Source organism: Pezoporus occidentalis, unplaced genomic scaffold (genome assembly GCF_034315485.1).
Source record: "Pezoporus occidentalis ecotype Australia unplaced genomic scaffold, CSIRO_AGI_Poc_V1 ctg37, whole genome shotgun sequence".
Classification (NCBI taxonomy): domain Eukaryota; kingdom Metazoa; phylum Chordata; class Aves; order Psittaciformes; family Psittacidae; genus Pezoporus; species Pezoporus occidentalis.
The window spans coordinates 7,874,997-7,896,842 of NW_026915691.1; the positions used below are offsets into that span (position 1 = coordinate 7,874,997).

The 21,846-nt window shown below is 36.6% G+C and overlaps 1 protein-coding gene across 3 annotated transcripts in view; it reads right to left on the reverse strand.

The window, feature by feature from the left end:
* The window catches only part of ADGRD1 (adhesion G protein-coupled receptor D1), a 142,139-nt gene extending 128,893 nt beyond the window's left edge, over positions 1–13,246 (reverse strand). For 2 of the 3 annotated variants that reach the window (XM_062631586.1, XM_062631583.1), the window contains exons 1-6: positions 12,439–13,246; positions 12,306–12,342; positions 9,741–9,824; positions 6,442–6,537; positions 4,790–4,912; positions 237–416 (exon numbers count right to left, since the gene is read on the reverse strand). In XM_062631586.1, the coding sequence (XP_062487570.1) occupies positions 237–416; positions 4,790–4,912; positions 6,442–6,537; positions 9,741–9,824; positions 12,306–12,342; positions 12,439–12,507 (589 nt within the window). In that variant the 5' untranslated portion in view covers positions 12,508–13,246. The remainder of the gene's footprint in view (positions 1–236; positions 417–4,789; positions 4,913–6,441; positions 6,538–9,740; positions 9,825–12,305; positions 12,343–12,438) is intronic. The other variant, XM_062631585.1, reaches the window with a different exon arrangement.
* Between the last annotated feature and the right edge of the window lie 8,600 nt (positions 13,247–21,846).

The following is a 21,846-nucleotide window of genomic DNA, read 5'->3' on the forward strand; positions in this document are numbered from 1 at the left end:
CTGAAGTTGGGTCTGGGGACTGTTACTGAATTGCAAATGTTCTGTAATACAGTATCACTGTTTTTTCAGGTCAAACTTTTTCTCTCTGCCCACATCAAGGGAACTTCTAAGCACAGAGCTCTACAGCTACTTTTATATATCCACTTTCCTGAAGTTGTGCTCTTACCATTACACCTCTGTGCAAGAATAAAGTAAAATAAAACAACAAATAATTAAAAAAATACAATAAATTTTACCTGGTGGACTAAAGCTTGCTTTCCACTTCATCATAGCATTTCCACGGGTGTAAAATTCCACTGAGCCTTCAGCTTCATTTGAACAGATTTTGAAACCACTGGAAATTACTTGTCCACCAGAGGCAGGGAGAAACTTAGCCTGTTGGTCTTGAGTCTTCCAGAAGAAGGAAAATGTTACTCCTAATGAAAGGAAGCAAGAGATGTTAATAAAGAAAACAAATGCAATTAAAGTTTTCCAGTTCTGTAGGACAGAGGGAGTGGGATTGCTTTGGAGGACAGATGATCTGCTAGCATAAACAAGCACAGCATTTTTAAAATCAACAATGCTATAACAGCTCAAACTGAATAAACATCTCTTCCTCAGTTTTGGACCACATGAGGACATCACTGCTTTCTGAGTAGCTTCTATCAGTTAAAACTAAAGCTCTTTGAGCACCTAAAGTAATGAAGTTTTGTTTGGTTGGTTTAGGTTTCTTTTTTACATATTTATGCTTCCATTCCTTTGGCCCTATCTCTCCAGTCTCCTTACTTTTCTCACCCTGCTGCGACAATGCCCTTTTCCTCCTGTGATCTTTACATATTTCAAAACACAAGTTGCTCTCATACCTCCATATCCTCCACTAGCATCTGCATCTTTTTTTCACGTTCACCAAATGCCAAAAGAGCCAGAAATAGTACACTGACTGCTTTCAAGCTACTGATGGGCTAACTGGCTGCCAGCATGCCTATGCTTACTGAGTGGCAACCTTTGCTAATTACACTTTAATTCTTCTAGGCACATTACTACCTGTGTGTTCACACTTCAATGCTCCAATAACTGCTGAAAGCAAAGATCCAATATAAAAGAAAGGGACAGAAACATCTGCAGAGCCACAGATGAAATTCTGAGGTCCCCACCAAAAAAAAAAAACAAAAACCACAGAATTCTTCCCAAAACTCAAGGGCAATCCTGCAAGTGCATGATTAACTTTGACCACAAATAAACCTGTTCAATTAGCAGTCAATTCTAGTATTATACCATAAAATTTAAGAGCTCTTCAGATTGCACATTAGTAAAAAAATATTATTTCTGTAATATGGCTTGTTTCTTCAATAAAGGTTACCTCTAAAGGCTTGACTGAAATCCATGTAGCAAATTAAACCTCCTTTGCATTGCACAAGTTCGCAATAGCTCTGCAGTAGAGCTTCTTCAGTCAAATACAATTAGAAAGAAAATGGCTCAACTAAACAGCTCTGAAAGGGTTCATCATTCATAGTACAAAGTGCTAACAATAAAATCCCAGTTCAGAGCAGGTTGAGAAAAATTTTATGAAGTAAAGAAGTGGAAGAGGTTTACCACAAAGAAACATAGTGAATTAAGTTGGCAACAACTCTGAAAATCACCTAGTCTAAACTGCCTGCTCAAAGCAGGGCCAATTTCAGAGCTAGATCTGGCTGCTTAGAGCTCAGCTGTGATTTTTAATGTCACTCCGCACACAGACTGCATAGCCTTGCTGTGCAAACTACCCCAATTCTTGGCCACAAATGTTGCAAGGAAACACACTTCCTTAGATCTAATCAGCATTTCCTGTGGTACAATGTGCCTATATTGTTGCCTGTCATGTTTTCATTGTGCGTCTCCAAGATTGTTTAGCTTCATCTGCTTCTATAGCCACATAGTTGAAGACAGCCCTTAGCATTCCCTTTTTTTCATGGAGTAAGAAAAAGCTTCAGCCTCTGCTCCCATGTCATCCTATCCAGCGCCCTAAGTCATCAGCTGGACTGCGGCTTGTCAGCATCTCTTCTGTATCAAGGGTCAAAAATGGGAGACAGTACTTCAGATATGATCTCATGAGTGCTGAACAGAGGGAAATAATCATCTCCCTTAACCTGCTGACTATGCTCTTTGGATCTGTAGTCAAAGTATTTGTCTGGATGATTTCATAGTGAGCAGCTCTGCAAGCCCCCTAAGCAGTATGAACTTCACCAATTTGCTACCAGATAGCTCAGCACAAGGTAATGAAGCCCTCAAGCTATTATGTACACTTACTGTTAAAATAACTTTTTGGTTTGTTTGTGTTTCACAATTATGTGATTAAAGATGCAAAGGCCTTAAACAGCTCACTGTAGTCATTAGAAATTTTTTCCCCACTACTATCTGGAATGCAAATTCTTTTTTATTTCACATTTCTTAGCAGAAAAGTTTAAAATTATATTATCGCAGAATAAATAACTGTAGTATCTTCCTGTCTAATTGTTCTGTTTATCCTCATGGCAGCATCCATCGATTTACAAGATATACATACTATTCCCTAAACACTTTAAACATGATAAAATAAGCACTGTGGAAATGCTAATCAATTATCATTGGCCTCCTAGAAATCAATCAGTATATGAACATCATCAGTCTCACTTTGCTAAATCTTGATGGATATGGGCTTAAAGCTTTAAATGCCGTGAACTCCCAACTGAAGAATTTGAGGCTTGTTGTAAGCAAGTTGCAATATCTTCATCAGCAGATGAGCCTGAGTTCATACTTCAGTCTCTACCACACAAGTAACAGGCTGAAACGTACCATCATCTTCCACCACCTCAAAAGGTCACCAAAAGTGACCACATTAATCTATTACTGCTGTTACTGAGATTCCTCTGCCAAAGTCTCAAATTTTTTTCCAGCATTTCACCACACTTGAGAGATACTGAAGTGCTGGTATTCCTCCCTTACAGGCTGGGAGATGAAGTTTAAATGATGTAGGCAGAGATACTAAGTAATAAAGCATGTATGCAGTAGAGATGGTTTCCAAAATAAAACTTAAAGGCACACCACAAACACACAGTTATGAAGTGCTATGTTGTGCATATGACCGCTTTAATTTTTCTTTAACTTTCCACAGCTCCTCCTGTGTTCAAAGTGACGATTAAGAGAACGTTCTCTTGCATCTGTCAAAAATACTTCTTTTGACTGAAAATGCCACTTCAATGAGGCCAAAACTGCTCTACAGAAAACCATTGTTTAAAAATTACTAATGAAAGGAGGAAGGCAGGGGAAGAATATTTCAATGTTTAAAAAACAAGAAGAATTTGTTTTCTCAATTCAAAATAAAGAGATCTGAAATGTCATGAAATTTAGCCTAGGAAAAAATAATGTGATTTCTGTTTCACAGGTTGTAATATTTCATCTGAAAATATCCCAAGATTATTTCAGAAAGCATTCCCTGGTTAAGTGTACTTAACACCAGTTTCACACAAATGTCACAAGCAAACATCAAAGGATGTTTAAGCAATAGGAGGCTTGAATAAAATTATATCTTATCATTGCTGCAGGTTTTATTTGATTTGGAGAAAAACAAAGACACATTGTTTAGATAAAGGGATGTTGGCTTAGCCCACGCCCCCCCCTTTTTTTTTTATACTACTACTGTGATTTAGTGTTTATTGTTTATATGATTTCACATTTTATCTGAGGAACATTTCAGTGTTTTATGGGTTTAATGTTCTTGTTAGAGAGATACTGGGAATGCTCTGGCACTATAAAAATAATTTATTGTTATCATTACATTATACTATAGATGTAGAAATAATATGACTTACTGATTATTTGTATTTCCAAGTGGTATGAAAAAAAGGGTATGAAAAGATACAGCATGTATAAGAAAAATACCTATGGTAGGACATGGAATTACTCTTTCCTAATACTCTCAGGTAACAGCCGTGTACCATCTGGTCTGAGTGTGGCCTAATTTCTGAAAAGGTTCATACATGGCTCCTGCTTTAGCAGCTAAAAAAAAAAAAAAACTAAATAAAAAATCCTATTTCAGGTGATGTTACCTGTCTGAAGAATGGTCCAAACCAATAAAAGCCAGAAAAAATCAACGTTAACCATACTTCTCAAGCTTAAGGGCTGCAGGAGTTTACATATGGAAAGCCACAATTTTGCACTGATCTGTTTCTACTGTACGTCAAGTCTCCAGTGAATGTTCTATGCTAGTGACTAGTTGCATGTTTGGTTTGACAGTCGCATAGTTTTAATGACCTCCTGTAATCAGCACATTTTCAAACCTGTGTCTCCATTCTACCTGCTATTTTGTGAACATAGCCCAAGAAGAGGAAAGCGAAGAGAAAAAAAAACAATTTTGTTATTTCCAAAGATAAATCTAAAAAAAAACCCAAGCCAAAAAAAAAACACATTCCTGCTAAGAGGCCACACTGAAAAACTGTCTCTTAAAACTAAATTTGAAACCTGTAGGACAACTTCTATTGTTTGTCAAACTGCAGTTTTTGTATGATCAAACTTGGCACCACAGGCAAAATTTTTGGGCACTGAAAGCTTATTTTAGTTTTTGTTTGATTTAATTGCACTGTAAATCATTGAGTAGCTGGTGATCAATTCCAATTTAAATTGCAGTTAGGAAAGACTATACTTTCCGCAACAATCAACTGATTTAAAATTCAATACAGGAATGCATCAAACTAGTAATTTAGAGTTCATTCCAATGAGGAAGGAAACAATAGTCATTGAATCATGTAACTTGACAGCAAAGGAAATGTTAATAGCAATTAATGAATTTACTAACCTTCAGGTCCACAAACTTCTGGATTACTAATGCAAGAATTTTGATAGCTTCCAAAGAAGAGAAAGGTAACTCCCTTCTTTTCAGTGACGTAAATTCCTTTGTTCACCATTCCTTCTACAATATCTAAAGGAAAAGAAAAATCTAGTTTAATATTTATATAAATGAAAACTTCCCAGAAACACAATTCTATTACATTTGTATACCTCATATGTTTATTCAGTCCCAACTGTAGGTTTACTTTTGCTGGGGATTTTTTTTTTGTGGATTTTTGTGGTTTTTTTTGTTTTGTTTTTGTTTGTTTGTTTTGTTTTGGGTTTTGTTGTTGTTGCTTGACTATTTTTTTTCTGTTTTGTACTTGAGTTTGGTGGGGTTTATTTCTCGGGAGTTTCTAGGGTTATGCTTTTTTTCAAGAACCATACAGATAAGTCTCATTCCATATCTTCCCCACTTCGAGGAAGAAGTCAACAAGTTTTGCCTCTAACTGAGAAATAAAATTTAGTTTCTTTTAAAAATTTGACTGTGTATTAGAAAATGAAGCAAACATTTCTTTAGTCACTTGAACTCTAAGTTCATCTAGCCAGATTTACTCCTAAGATAATGCACGTCTGTTTCCATAGTATTTCCCTTGCCATTGATGTCACTCCTTTTAATGTTATACTGAATATATCTTATTATGCATGAACTATGCAAATGGCCTATACAGGAGATAAGAAAGCAGTGAATGGAATTAGGGTCATTTGAAGTTCATTATTAATAGAGTTCACATTTGCTAGAACACTTTCACCGTTAGAAGGTAGAAAAATAGTGGGTTTAGCATTCAAATACAACCCTCCAAGAATCTGAGCAGTCCTAATGACAGTGTTATCATTTCCATCCTTCTCCTTAGGTCAGATTTTTCAAGAAGTAAAGAACATGCGAGTTAAAACACAACTGTAAAGTGGACACTTGCTCCTACACAAGTATAAATGCTAGTGACTTAAATTACTAAGTTTATGCTTGTGTAGCTAATTTCCAATCATCAGTTTTCTGCCTGGAGAGTTGTCATTTTCTGTTTTACTTTTATCTCCTGGTGTGTTGATGTAAAAAAAGGAAAAAATATTAAAAGGACATATCTACCCAGATTGCTTCTTGCCTTAAAAAAAAAAAAACAAACAAAATAAAACAAAAAAACCTGATCATGTTAATCAAAGATGTCATGATTGACAAAATTTTACTTCCTGGCTTTACAGATTTGCTTGTTTTTGTCTTAATGTGTCCTTCAAAAACTACTAAGAAATAGTGAAAAGCAAATTGCTTCTTTTTCCTTTTAACCTTGAAAGGCAAGCAATAAGAAAATTAGACCTGTTCTTTATATTCCTCTGAAATGTTATCTCAGTTTATTTTAAGTGTAATACGAATATTAGTTTCAGAGGACCACTGGGGCCCATTCTCCCATGGGCTACTGCTTAGCATGATGATCTCTCTCCCAGGAGTTTAGGGTACTTCAGGTAACATTGCAGAAGTGTTTTTTCAATAACAGATGACAATGTTAGCATAAACAGACCTTTACCACATGACCACATGAATCAAAACTCAACGTTAACTTAGAATCCAATGTTACAAGAACCATCCAATCTTGACAAATGCAGAACAAAAAATACTTAAATCCTCACCTACAGTTGCAGAGAAGTTAGAGTAGGCAGAGTCATTGGTATATACAAAGGTAGAGTTATGGGAAGGAAGCACAGTGAAGTTGTGGATTCTTAGAGCTGGGTGGAACAACAAAAGAAAATAAGCAAATAAGCAAAACAATGAATAAACACAATCAGTAATGAACTGACCAGTTCATATCTCTCAACATACAGATGTTGATCAGTGGCCTTTAAAATTATCATGCAACCACTTCTAAGGACTTGTACACTTGTGAATGTTACATTCTTTAACTACACAAGGTAAATAAATGCAGTATCAGTTAAACATTTTTTTTTTCTTACAGTAAACTGAAAAGGAAAACTAATAAAAAATACAACTGCTGATGAAGAGCTCTCAAATATGACCATGTTGGTAAGGAGCTCTGCAATTATACCAAAAATCATTATACTGGTGCAAAAGCTATGGGCAATTTAAAGTCTGGACTCCCCAGTACAAGAGAGACATGCACTTACTGAAGCAAATCCAGTGAAAGGCTGAGAATGCTGGCACTGCTCAGCCTGGACATAAGAGAGCTCAGGGATCTTATCAATGTGTATAAACACACAGTGACACTAAAGATAGTGCCAGACTCTCCTTAGTTATATACAGTGAAAAAATAAGAGGCAATGGGCATAAATTAAAATATGAGAAAGTCCATCTAAACATATGGAAAAAACCCAACTGTTTTATATCTGACAATAAAACTTTATTCTCCATTTTTTTAATTTTGATAATTTAACGTTGCCCACTGTAATTATTTACCCAGGGCAGGCAAACAGAGCTTGAGGGAATGCCCATGTAAGTAAATAGACATTGATTTGGAATTTAAGCCAACTGAGCTTATAGAAGGGAAAGGCAAATGTTCTTAAAGGGAAAAAAAAACAAAACACAAACAACCAAACAAAAACAAACATGCTAAAACCTCCAGATAAAAACACGTGGAAAACAAGGGGTCAGATGAGAAACCTAAACACGGCCACATCTTTTTTTGTTTGCTATATTTTAAGTTGACTGTTTCCCTTCAATTGCTTCTACTGCTGAGATGATAAAATTAATTCACTGACACTCTCACAACACAAATGCTTTGAGAGATATAAATCTGGCTTCACACACAATGACTTCAACAAATAAAATGGATTAACATGACGGACAGATTATGATGCTTCAAGGATTTAAGAGGAGAAACATGGAATGAAATAACTGCATGATGTGATGAGTGGAAAAACAAGGCAGGCTCTAGCAATAAACAGAAGAGTTGTGTAATCAGAATGGTATCAAAAACAAGCAAATTGTCACCTGCATTAAATTATAAAAAGAAAACTTTACTGGTATATCAAAGTCAAATCTCAGACAGATACATAAGAACTCTGCTGGAGGCAGCTGAAGGAATAACTGTGTATTATAAGACACAATATAAGCAACTGAAGAATTTTAACTATCCAGTACACTAAAGAAAAATTCAACATTATCAGAGTTGCTCTGCAGAGAATGAGACTTTTTGCTCCTGGCATCCTTTGCCAACAATAGTAAGACAAAGCCCTCCAAACATTTTTTCAGCAAAGTAATGCAGCTGGCTCCTTTGTAAAGTTATTTAACACAATGTCATAATAGCAGTCAAAGGAGATTGCTCATGTTAGCCAGTCCAATTCCTGTAAGTGAAGGTTTGTAGGATCAAGAACTTTCTATGTTCTGCTCTATCTTTTCCAAAATATTATTGAAAAGATTTCTGAATTTTGCTGAAGCAATTTAACATAACTTGAATAATGATCTAACATTAATTTGCAATTGCTATATTTTATAGCAATTGCGCTCTTTCAGGCACTTTCAAAAATAACCTTGCTGTAACACAAGTGCTAAAACAGTGCTAGATATGGAGTGCTTTACTCTTCCCGAAACTACAGTGTCAGCGAAATACTTTAACACACTGTTGGAGAACTCACATGGTAACTTTTTGTAAGCCAAATTATGATTCTACTGAAGTCAAAAGGAATGCTGCCATCAGCCTCTAACGGGAGCAGAATATTGCCCAGATTTATTTCTGGTGAGCCAATTTCATTCCTTTAAGAAGTTTTGTGGCAAGATGGGTCAAAGTCTAAGCTTACAATACATGGATCTTTTTCCCTACTTAGGAACCGAGACTGATAGCGCAATTTTTGCATGATAAATAGCAGTAACTTCTCAATTTTGTTAACATCTTTCATGTAAGGTTGTAAAGGTCCCTAACTCTAGATTTAATCTTCTGCATCTTTCTGAGTAAAGATATTGCAGTCACCAGTAGTAGCACAGTGCCTACCCCTCGCACAAGTACAAAACTGTGTAGCTCTACTGCCAAGGTGGTAGCCATAGTGTAGAAAATACCGGGGAACACACATCAACCAAACTTGGAACTGGCTAAAATGTCAGAAGAGAATAAGAACTCCACATGAATAATACTAAGGGACCTTTGAGTCTCAAAAGGAGACAGAGCATACCCGAAAACTTCATCTGAAAGGAATGGCCCTGCAAGCCCATAACGCTGCAATCGGATACAGTGGTTTGGTCAAAGTTCCATTAATTACATCACCTGCACATCCCCAGAAAACCTCCACTACCCTTTTTGGTACTGATGCGAAACATCAGAACCAGAAAACTGCTAAATCCAACCAAACTGCTTTTTAATATCATTCCCTCAGGGATCCTGCGGTCCTCACAATTGACTTTTTCAAATCACTGAAAGTTTTGTCTTACCAAAACTATCTTTATTTTGTCTGACTGAAAAAAAAATTTTGTACTAATGCTGCAATACTGCTTTTAAGGGAATACCCAAAAGCAGACAGAAGTGGGTCAGTATACAGATAAGAACTTGCACTTTTCTTTCTGTAGATGGTACACGGAATTTTCAAACTGCATGAAGAATTCAGGCACTTAACTCCTTCAAAAAAGCAGCAGGCACTTCACTGCCAGCATATCCAGCTATCTCAGTCACTGAGTGTATTAGCATGTACCAAAGCAACCAATAACAACGTGATTTCAATGACTCTTTGCATCATAAAACTTTTCTCTATATAACCTTAACAATGTGTAGACAGCTCATAAAACATCTGAGAATACTCTGTAAAATCAGTTCACAAATACGTTATCATTTGGACACTGGAGCACTGCAAAAACATCAACTGAAAAAAAAGAATCTCAACTGCTGTGGTAAAAAACCTAACCCCTTTCATTTCTTCTGATCCCTTTCTGCTTACAGACTGCCACAAATACTTATGTTATTGCCACTGTCAACAAATCCTTTATCTACCTCCATTTGTATCCCGAAATTCATGAATTCCATCCACATCTTCCAATGGCCAGTAATGGGAAGCTGATGCGAGAACTTTGAACCCTTTCAAGAAATACAGATGAAAAGGTTATTAAAGTAAGAGCAAACAAGGAGTGCAGTTAAATTGCCACAGAAGAAAGCAATAAGGGAAGTCAATAGTTAGCCAAGATTTTTTATGTAAATCAAGTACAGCACATAAGCAAGATGACAGATCAAAATGGCAGAGTAAACTAAAACTATCTGATTGAGCACTGCAAAAAATTTGGTTTTAAAGCTCAACTGATTTTTATTTTAACTGCACTTAAAATGTGCAACAATCTCTGAATAAATCCCTGTTACTGTACCGGATTGCGCTTGCTGAAGTAACAGTTAAGTCATTCAAGACTTTCAAAACATTACTCAAAGTTCTAAACACACCATGGATAGCACAAAGCACTGAGAAGGGAGAGCATGGGAGAGTATTTAGCCTTTATAGCATAGTACCACTGCTCCTGCCTCCTTCATAGGTAACTCAGCTCTCTCATACTCAAGGAACTGAAGTGCCCAGGAATTTTCGTTCCTAAACAATATCTAACAAATGATTCATAACTGACCAGGATCTACTATTGGCCTACCTGACTAGAAGTGTTTGAAGCTGTCTTACCACAGATGGGGATGTCTTCAGAGAAATAGATGAGATTCTATGCCTATACCTTTCCTTTAAGCATTTGGAAGACACAGAAAAAGGCACGACTGCTAACAAAAGGAGAAGGGTACTGCCAACATAAGCAAATAGCAGTACAGAATAAGCATATACAAAACCCAGACTAGAAGTTCCGGGCAACCCAAACTCAACTAAGCTGAGCATGACAAAGCATGTCAAGGAAACAGGATCTAGGAACAAGGGTTTTTGCATTCACATAAACTACATCTGCACACGTGCTTAAGTTCTATCTTCAAAAAACATATTCTGACTGCTGCTAAAGGAAGTTATAAATTGCTATGCTATTAAGAGCATCCACACAGGCTACCTGTGCTAACATACCTCTATCTGACTTTAATCAAACTACTAATTCCACTCCACAGAGAACAGAACATGCCTGCTGTTTCACAGTGTGCTTATATACAAATATCTCTTGCTCCCACTAACATCTTTATGTATCAAAATAGAAAAAGGATTAAAGTTAAGAGAGGTGGTAGAAAAAAATAGAGACAAATAGAAATGAAGAATCCAGGGAGAAAATAATTTGATGCAAAAAACCTCTGTCATAACGTGGCACAAGAATTTTATTATTAGCAGTAATAGCAGCATAGCAACAACGCCAAAGCTGGCATCAAACTCCTAAGAAGCAGTTATATTTTAAGGAGCTTACATTTAAAAGGTTGCAAAAATGCACAAAAATAATTGGAAGGAAAACAGATATGCAGCAAAGTGAATTGCCTAGACCCACATGTCCATGGCTTTCCCAGCTCCCAGTTCTAAACTACACAAAGCCACACTGTTGCCCCACTACCAGCCAATCAGCCTTCAGAAGATCTCCAAAAACAAGTACCTGTTCCAAGTGTTAGTTGCATTCAAGGCAATATCCTTTCAATAGGTAACTACGCTGTGTTTAGGACAATCACAGGACCTCTTTACAAGGCCAGCTCCAATTCAGAAAGCATTACTCATACACACACTATATTACAAAATAGGTGTTGTGTAACATACACCTTTACTGCGGGAAGCTCCCCCCCCATTTCCTCAGCTAGAAGCCAGTGATCCTCATCTATAGAAAATGAGACTATACTTCTTTGCTTTCTAGTGAAGGCAGAACAAAAGCAACTAATGGGGGTGAATCTACTGCAATAGCAGACAACATGGCTTTGCCACATCACACTGTATTTCGTTTGAAAATAATTACATATGGTTAAAACTTAAAGCACAAAGCAATACATGTACTGCTAAAGCAGTAAAATTGTACTTGTACACCACCATGAGGCTTGAGGTTAAACTATTTATATAAAACCAGAAGAATTCTGCAGTTACACACAGACCCCAAGTAAGCTTTAAGAAAGTTTTTTTCTACACTGAAAACATCTGAGAGATCCTTAATATGGTCTATAACCAATTTAAACTGAGGCATGAAGACTAGGAGGAGGGGAGACAACTTGAAGCCATGCAAAACTACAGCAAAGTACACAAGCTGGCATATCTAACTGTAAATCACTGAATTGAAAATGCTGAACTCATTGAGGGGAGAAAGAAAACAGGCTGAGTAAAGGTCTGAGTCAAAAAGCCATGCTCAAAAAAAGGACTAAAACATAAACAGTTTGTATTTTCTATCTGTCAAATGCAAACCATTTTTCTCCATTCTGCACAGAATTTTCAGAAGGTAAGTTACTGAATTTAAAATGACAGGTACAGTCTGATACTTCAGACTATTACATTTTTTAATATGTAGTTGACATTAAATATAGGATCACAGTTTTTTTGAGCTACTAAGAAAATTAAAAAATACAAACCAAAAAAGCAAATAAACATTTAAGCACATTGTCATAAAATGCAAATAGAACATTCCTTACCTGGGTGTTTGGGTAACTGGGAATAGTTTCCGTACACCTGCACATAAAACATAACATAATGAGACACAGTGAGGCAAAACTTCCAAAGAGGGATCCAAATATAGCTCAATACTGACCATATTCAGAACATTACCTGATATTTATACTGAAATAAAATCAGCAGAGAATAATGACAAGAGAGCAGAGATGATAAGTTCTCCATGGTCTATTTAAGGTTAAAGGTAAAACTGAAATCTAATTTCTATAAGATTTCAATCACAAGTTTTCCTTTGTTACTTCTTGTATTAAAAGATGCATTTTCCATGAAGGTTCAAAAAGTCCATTCCTTCAGTGACAGCAAAATATCCTTCCAAACCTTTAAGTAGTGTTCATTTGCTTCACACTTTGATCTCTTCATTTAACTCTAAATAAATTACTGTGATTGGAGGAAAATTAAAAGAAATGTGCATCAGATCCAAAAGTTGTACTGTTCCATGGAAAGAAGTCAAATATTTCTGTTACAATCTGTGCCAAAAAGAAAAGATCTTGTTTTCAACTTTCTTCCTATGGTTGCATTTTCCTTTCAAATTACTTTCATATTGTCAGAGATCTGAAGCCAGTTTTAGTTTTGCAAGCAAGAAAACGTACTTCCTTGTAGCACATAGAGCATGTAACTCTCACTATTCCTCTGAAACTGAACTGAAAAGAGTTGCTAACTCCTCAATTGTCCAGCTCACGTTTGCACCTCCATCCCAGATCTTTTTGGGTGGAGAGAAAGTCCGAGTGATGTCATACTTTCTCCTCAAACTTTGTCCCATTCTGGTACTCTATTTATATCACGTTGCTGCTGTCTCTTTTCTGGGTCCTAACACCAGCCAGCTAGGAACAAGTGGAAACAAATCAGTGTGCTTCAGCAAACACATAAAAGAGATTACTACTCTTTGCAAACTGCACACTTAAGAATCAAAGGCACAACAAGTTGCTCTTAATTCAAACACTTAAGAAAAATAAAACAGGTTTTGGGTAGAAAGTTTTGAAGGAAAGTTAAGATACATCAATTAAAACAACAGATTGTATTTCTGCCTGAAGAAGCATGACTTGAAAAAAGTACTAAATTAAACTACATGGCACTCTAAAGGATTAATTTTACTGTATATCAAGAAGGGGAAACTGAGGCATTAAAGATTTCACTGATTTGCTCAAAGCTGCACAATGAAACCAGTAGAAGAACTAGGAAAACACTTCTATAGTTGCCACTATTTTATATATAAAAGAGAATTACATTTAAACTATTTTTAAAAGCCTCCCAATTATACTCCATCACAAATATTAGCCGTCATTTTACACAGAAAAGAAAAAAAGCAGCTAAAACTTGTGGCTAGTCTTCATTTAATCTACTCCTTTATGGTAAAACTTTCAGTTCCCTCCAAGTTTTTCTGTGAAATAAATTGTAATAGTAGTACTTTTAACAAAACAGATAACCTTTCCTTCCCTGTTCATTTCTCCCCTTTTCTTTATCCTCGTATGAGCAATTTCAAGGTGGTGTAGGCAAGACTAGAAACTAAAAATCAGAATCAGACCATGTTAATATTGCAACAAAAATCAAATTATTTTATCTACCTTTGCTTTTGCCAAAAGCTACATCAATATACTGGATTTTGTTTTCAGCCCCATTCTTTGCCTAAAATCAGTGAATACATAAGCTCCTGATTATAGGAAAGTGATCACATTTCCTGCTTCCATGCCTGTCACTGCCTCTTTATGCCTTATTTTCTGACCATTAGTTACCCTCACTCACTTCCCATCCATTTTGTGCCTCTTGGCCCCACCTCTCCAGGTGCCTCTATCAGCCTCTATTTGCCTGGTTCCTTTACTTAGCTCTATTCCTTACAGTATATTAGCCCTATTACTCATCTACTTCATCACAACTTCTGCACCAAACTCTAGATGATTTTAACTTTTAGGACGAAACAGTTTTACATTGACATTTCACATAAAAATTACATAGATGGAAGCTCAGCTGGTGGTAGCTGCGGTCCTGACTTACCCAGTTTATCCATACCCTGGATGGATACTGAACTAACAAAGCTTCTGGTGGTAACTAGCCCCTTGCAGATGACTGGGGAGTAGATGGGACTCCAGGGTCCAAAGACTAAAGAGATAAAAATTAATTGTGGACATTCATGTGGCATATGAAAGTCTCAATGTTACCAAAAATTTAATACTACAAAACCTCTCTACTGAAAGAAGCTTAATTTTTTATTTTGTAACTCAGATTTTATCTGCAACAAAATAATTCTGAAAGTTTTGAATTTCAGTTCCTTCAAAAATTTAGTTTCCCCATGTAGTTTAAACCAATCTGGCTTTTGCTTTCTTGGTTGTGGCTTTTTTTTTGACTCATTCTCTCATTACCATTAGCCACAAACTCTTCTATATCCTGAAGGAAAAGGAGGAATTCTGTGTAAATCCAAGGAATTCTGCTTCATGTACTGTCAAACAGAGCCACCCTTAGAAATAACAGAGCTGCAGCTAAAAAATCCTGAAAAAAGCTAAAATGTAGAAAGACAGGAATTTGAAATATTTGCCAAGAGAGGCCTGTCTAGGGAAAGAATATGCTTACCAAAACAATTGTGAGAATCCAAGCAAACATGTACACTGCCAAAAATTTCTGTGGAAACAGCAAATTGCAAGCAGACATTGGAAATTATCTGCAGAAACAAATTCTGAATTTATTCCTGTGATCCTCTGGAAACCTGATCTGAAAAGTCACACTGCTCCCACCACAGACCAGAGGCAGCACCAGGCATCTGGCACACAAGGAGTAACTGATCCAACAATCAGAAGACAAACAACAGTAGATTGAAGAACCTGCAGATGAAATAATGTCCATTTAAAGTACTTACATGTGAATAAAAGCACAAAGGTTGCATATGCTGGGTAAATGGGCAGTTCACACTAAGCCTGCTGGATAGGTTTCTTCCCAGCACAGCTCTCCCACCAGCTGTCCTGGGGCCCTGCTAAAGGGGTTAGAGCTGTAAGCCCACATTACAGTGCTGGGGGTCCATGAAAAGCCATCTATTTTCTGTCCCACTTAAGTAGAGAGTAGCAAAAAGGCCAAGGAGACATGCTGCAGCTCAGGCATTCGCCAACAGGTAGAATGAGCTCCCTATACAGAACAGAAAGCCTGATGATCTGTAGCAACAATCACAGGCTTGCAAACAGCACTGGGAAATGATGTGCCCCAGGTTTCTCTCTCTCCACTCCCCCTTTTCCTCCCCTTACCTTTTATTTTTTGGAAAATGGGAGCCTTTCAAAGACAAAGGATTAACAGAAAAGAAGCTCAGTTGTTACATGCTGGTTGCAACACTTTCAGAGCAATGTGAGTGTGATCTATCATGCGATAATTAAACTCTTCAATTCCATTTTCAGCTTTCCTTGTTCACTTCATGTTCATTCAGAATGACTGTATTATTGAAACAGAAAAATCAGCAAATGCGGTACCTGACATTTGCCAGGAAATGAATAATAACCTGAAGTTAAAAATCTTTATTACTAACTATGTAAACACAAGCAGAGAGAATAATCCTTTAAAGACTGCTTTATACTAGAGAAGACAATCTGTAATACTGTTTTCTTCCTTTGTTTTCACTGGAATCATTAACTTTCCTCAAGAGAGCTGGTGCGTAATTGGGACTGAAATGTTTTAACAAACATCTTAGGAGTTATTTTAAGAATAAATACTAGCTAGATTTTGTAAAACTTACCTAATATCAGAGTCTCTACTAATAAACTAATAAATATTCTGGATTCAAATGACTCCCTGATCAATCTGTTTCTTTGTCAGTAATGAACAGTATTAATATGGTGGATACAGCAGATATATCAACATCCATCCACTTAAATTTGAAATTTTAGTGCTAAATTTTCTAGCTTGTTATGAACATCCAAGGCAAGTAGTTACAAAATTGATTTGATTCGCTTACACAAAACCCCTCATAGTTTAATACACTAATTTAGCTAACCTTTGCTACAGAGAACATCCTTCTACTAACTCTCTTTAAACTACTCAGATGTACATAGGTGAAATTTGAGTAGATTTGCACAACTACAAGGAACCAGAACAAGACCCTGTACTAAGCTTGCCACCTTGTCAATGCACACCTTTATACCAGCAGTTACTTTAGTGATAAGTTATTTATTCACAGACCTCTAAAGCAGACACAGGTTCATAGATTAAGTGCTCACCTTTAACAGTTTATTACCTTTTCCTTATACCATCTTATTCCAATATAGATTTGTGAGTCCATTCCAAGGAATGTTTGATAACCAAATGGATGACTAAAAACAAACAAACAAAACAACCCAACCCCATTCATTCTTATGAAGTTGGTCTTTATAAGACTGCACCAATAGGAAGGTTTTGCACTAGTTCTCAGACCAAGTTTGACATATTCACTACCAAAGCAGCACATCAGACCTGTATTTAGAAACTCTTGCATTATTCACACTCAACAAGGTCGACTCAGCGAACAGTACTCTCTCTAGCTACTACTGTACAAGGACAAAATAATACAGGATGAAGATGCTGCCCTGCTAACTGCACTCCCATCATCCGATATGAAAACCATCTGTGTCAGTCACCTGCCCCATGACTTGGGCATGCCTCCCTGTCCCACAAACTCTGCCTGGATTTTGCAGTCACCTTCCTAAACTGGGGACTGTGGCCACAGCTGCTACATTGGCTTTCCTCACCATTTCTAAGGTTTAACTGGCTGCAAGCAAAACCACTTCACCACAGTTGAGACTTAAGCACTGATTACCAAAAGAGCACGGTCTACTGCACCCAAGAATCTGATTAGTTTTGGTTGCTACACTATGCCAAAGCTTGCTACAGCTTCACCTTTACTGCTCTTTGCACTATTCAGTACATTGAACTACAACATAAAAATGCTTATTTTTGCATTGAGGACTAAGATTAATTTCATCTTAATGCCCTATCTACCTATTTTTACATAATCTATCAAAAAGATGTTGGGTTTGGAGGAGTTGGTGTTGTTTTGTGAGTTTGGTTTTTTAATCAGAAATGAACTCATAGATCTAAAGTTCCCTGGAAATAGCCACCATTTCTGAAGTTCATATGCTGCCTAGAGCAGTAACAGTCTCTTCTGGGTCTCAAACCTAGGTACAACTGTCAAAATAAAAAACATGAAAGGATGGTCTCTATTTACATACACATAACTCACTACATAAATGCAGGTTAACAACAAGATGACTAAGGCCATTCTTGAGGGGAAAAAAATAAAAAGTTTTGTGTGCTTGGGTGTAGGGAGAGGGTCACCAGCAAACCAGGAGTCAAGAGTGAGAAACCACAAAGTACAGAGGGATTTGGTCGTGTGTAAAGAACCAAATTTGGTTTTCCACACTCAGTGAAGAGGAATGGTAGCAAAGCTTGGTGTTGGTGCAGAACATCACAGGAGTGAATGACAGAAAGGGCTGTTCAATCTCCATTATTCGATGTATTGAAGGACAGGCTAGACAAACACTTGTCAACTATGAAAACAGTCTTACCCTGCAGCAGAAGGATGAGCTAGATTAGTTCTTTCAGTCCCATCCATTTCTATTTTGCTATGATTCTGTAACTTCTGACATCATGGATGTAATTTTCATTTTTTCCTCATACTCAAATCTTAACTTTGGCAGTATCAACACTAATATTTTCAATGCAAATCCTGAAATATAGATTTGAATTCCCAATACATAGCCAACAAAACCCCTCAATGCATTATAAAGAACAACTTTAATTTAAAAGAGAATAAAAGCAAGACTTTCTAGATCTTATGGGAAAGGATTATGCATGATTTTGTACAGACTATAAAAGCTAGTACTGCCTTTGAGAGAATGCATGCTATGGGAGGGACATGGAAGCTTTACTAGCATGGGAAACAGTTATGAATACATACAGATTTTATTAGCCTTACAGCAGTGCTGTGATTAACAGTAGGCCAATTCTTGATAAAGTGCAGCTCCTCAAAGTTGTGACTTTCAAGAGCACAAAGATAATGTTGTGAATAAGCAGCTATTACATGTGGCGTAACAAGCTGCTATGAGCTTTTAACTGTGTCCCCCACTTTGGTATGGATCTACCTGCAGAAAGATAGCTGCTGAAGAGCAACTCAAATGCTTCTCAGATCAGTGAGAACAAAAGCTATGAAGAAAGCTTCACAGGTAGAACTCCAGGCATTACAGTTCTTATTTGCACAATGCCAACAGAAGATGATCAAAGGGCGGCAGTGGCCATTGCAGGACCTGGTTGTTAGGATACATCAAGTAGTAAAGACTATTTTGCCAAAATTAATCAGAAAATAAACTACACTCATGAAAACACTGCATGAAGTTGTCCAAGTTGACTATACTGAAAAGCACAAACTAAACAGTTCTGACTGAGGAAAAAGCAAACAAAAAATCCTGGAGTTCATTCAAAAAGGCAAACACTACGATGGAAAAATATTTTTCTAATTAAGAAAATGAGAAGTTGACGATTTATGCCAGAAAACAAAATACAGCTTTTCGAGAATGAAATTTAGGCCTAATCAGATGAAAATACTTTTACTGTGCTATATATGTAATGTGAATCTGATTATGTATTCTTTCTGAAAACATTAAGAACTTGATGATTCAGAGACCAAGTAAGCAGGTTAATGACATCCTACAATTATACATTTCTTTGAATTAAGGCCCATTTACTAATTAATAGCGGATTAATCTATTGTATATTTACTCTATCATGCTGTTCATTAGACTTGGGGCACACTGTGGCAGTGCATTGAACATCTTTATCCATACACTGAAAGAAAACATCTGATTTCTGAAAAAGTTTAGACTTTTGTGCAAATCCCATAGATTTAATCAAATCCAATTATCTCAGTGTTGATGTCAAGCTTACATATAATTGGACAACTGTATAAATTAAACATTATGCAGATTCTTTTTTACATGATTAAACCAAATCTTACTTGCCAAAATGCCATTGCTTGTAACAGCATAGTTTTTGGTATCATTCAGGCAGTGAGACTTTCTTAATTACCTAAGTTTTGCCTTTTGAGTTCGTGCCAATTTTTCCTCTTACAGATTTACTTAGTTATTTGTTGCTCTTCCGGACAAAAGCAACTCCTTCATTCAGCTGCTTTGTGAAACAAGTTTACTAGCACAAATGGAGAGAGCACACCCAGAAGCCAATGCAAATTACTTTGCAGTAAGAACATCTGAGCCTAATTACTGATGTGCATATTAAAGACTTTCCATTCTATGTGGATAGCACAGTTCCTATCTTTTGTAGTTTTTTACTCTATATCTAAGTGCAAAAGCAATGAGAGGGTGGGTACTGAAATCAAAGAGCTGGCTAAAACATCAGCAGTTGCTTCCAAATCTGCCAGATCTGAAGAGTCATCAAATCTGGCATGCAACCCATTCATTTAAAAGGATGAAAACTGAATTCCAGAATTAAGATCCAGCCTAAGCCCTGCAATTTCAGATACGGAGTCTTGGGGTTTTAGATCTCCATTGATAGGAAAGAATCAATACATAAACCAAACACTAGCACAAATTCTCTTGCCTGCACTCTCTTGACCAGTGAGATTCCTATTGGTTCACTCATCACTGGGCTGTAATGCTTATAAATCTGACAGGAGAAATCACATGTTGGCTGCAAGAGCCATCCCAAAGATTATAAAACCACAAAACACACCCTGGAATCATGGAACTAGCTAAACTCATGTTTACAAAAAAATAAACCAAAGAAAAAAAATCCCATTTATATCTGCCACTGTTCTTACTGCATACTGCAGGAAAGCAAATTAAAATAAAATCAAACATTCAAAATAAGGTTTTGACCATGTAAACAGGCATGATATGGAGATCAAAAAAGATCACCTTTTCTTTTTCTAGAGAATTTGTAACAGATTTTCACAGACTTAAGTAAATGTCATTTCAGATGTTACTTGCAGCTAGAGACAACCGACATGAGATTCTTCAGATCCTTTTTAACTAGAAATACTTATTTTTCAAGAGATTAAGTGTTTCCCTTCTTTCTCTTGGGCTCCAAGCCTTTTTTAGCACATGCAAAGTCAGCTGGGGTGAACAACAGGACACAGAATAATCAAGGAATACCTGCATCATCATTCACATCTGTAGAATTAAATATGAAACAGTTCGTTAGTCAAGGCAGTACCTGTCAAAATTGCATGATAAAATTTAAAATGTCAGATTTTGACTGATCAGAGATATAGGCCATGTATTTATAAGTAAGATTTACCCATTGCTCAGTGGGGTAAGAACATGAGTCCTCTGCTAGTGGTAAACCACTAGCAGCAAGTATCCACTCAATAGAGGTTCACAGAACTGAAATACAAAGTTTTGAAAGCATAATTAACCCAAGCAGATAGCACAGTTTTCTTCTATTAGTTTTACAAATGCAGAAGGTTTTTATACAGATACATTTTCATTTGCAATTATTCTACAAGTCTGATCTAGAATATTTCCATGAAAAGTAAGTATGTTTTTCTTCAGGTCAGGACCTGGTCTTGGTTGTGCAAGGCACTACACACCTATCAAAGAGGCAGCCCTACATGTTTAAAAACCTGTAACAGAAGCAGTTGAAAAGCACTTGCAAAATGAATTAAAGGGAAAAGCAATATAACAGGCAATAGAAAAATGCCTGCCCCAGGGTACATGTCTTCCAAACTGCAACACAGAATATGTTATATGCCTAAAGCATATTTATCCTTTCCATGTTACTGAATGTCCCAGCTGTTTACCTTATCTGGAAATTGTAGGTGAATAGTTATTCACCTACAAGAAAATGGTAAAACATCTACCTGACAAGTAATCTCCAAGTTGCAGGGTGTTAATTTTCCCAAGCAGCTTACATCTAAATCAGAAGTTCCAGCAAAGTTGACTGACTGGCACAAACCAAGATGAGTGATGGAACCAACCTGATTATGTTCTGTTAGTTCCATTTATTGTATTTAAAGCTTTTTGCTATGGTATAACATCAGCACTACCTTAAGTGCTTTCCAAGAAAGAACAATGGGTGATGAGCCCCTCTCATGTAAAGGTACAGGAAGTCTTCACAATCTGTTGGGTACTAAGTAGTCTTTTATTTTAAATTATCTGTTGTGGAAGTACCATTTAGACACACTCTCAGTTGCCAGGAGAGTTTTGACATTTCCCCTCCCTCTCCAATCTGCATCTTTCTTTCCCCCTACTGCCTTCATTTATTTGCTTTGAAATCCAATAGCAGACTTCTATTAAGTAAAATGGCTACTAGCTAGTTAAGTTTTGGAATCATAGAATCAACTAGGTTAGAAAAGGCCTTTAAGATCAAATTCACAGCTAGTTACTCTGTCAAGTCTACCACTAAACCATAAAATCCCGTATTATTAATCATTAGTATGTTATTAACATAAGAGTATACTGTTCTCTAGATATTTATCTTTCTTTATATCTTTTCTGGCAACCCACCTTGTGGCATGATTTCTTCTTCCCACTTTTGAAGTCCTTCATA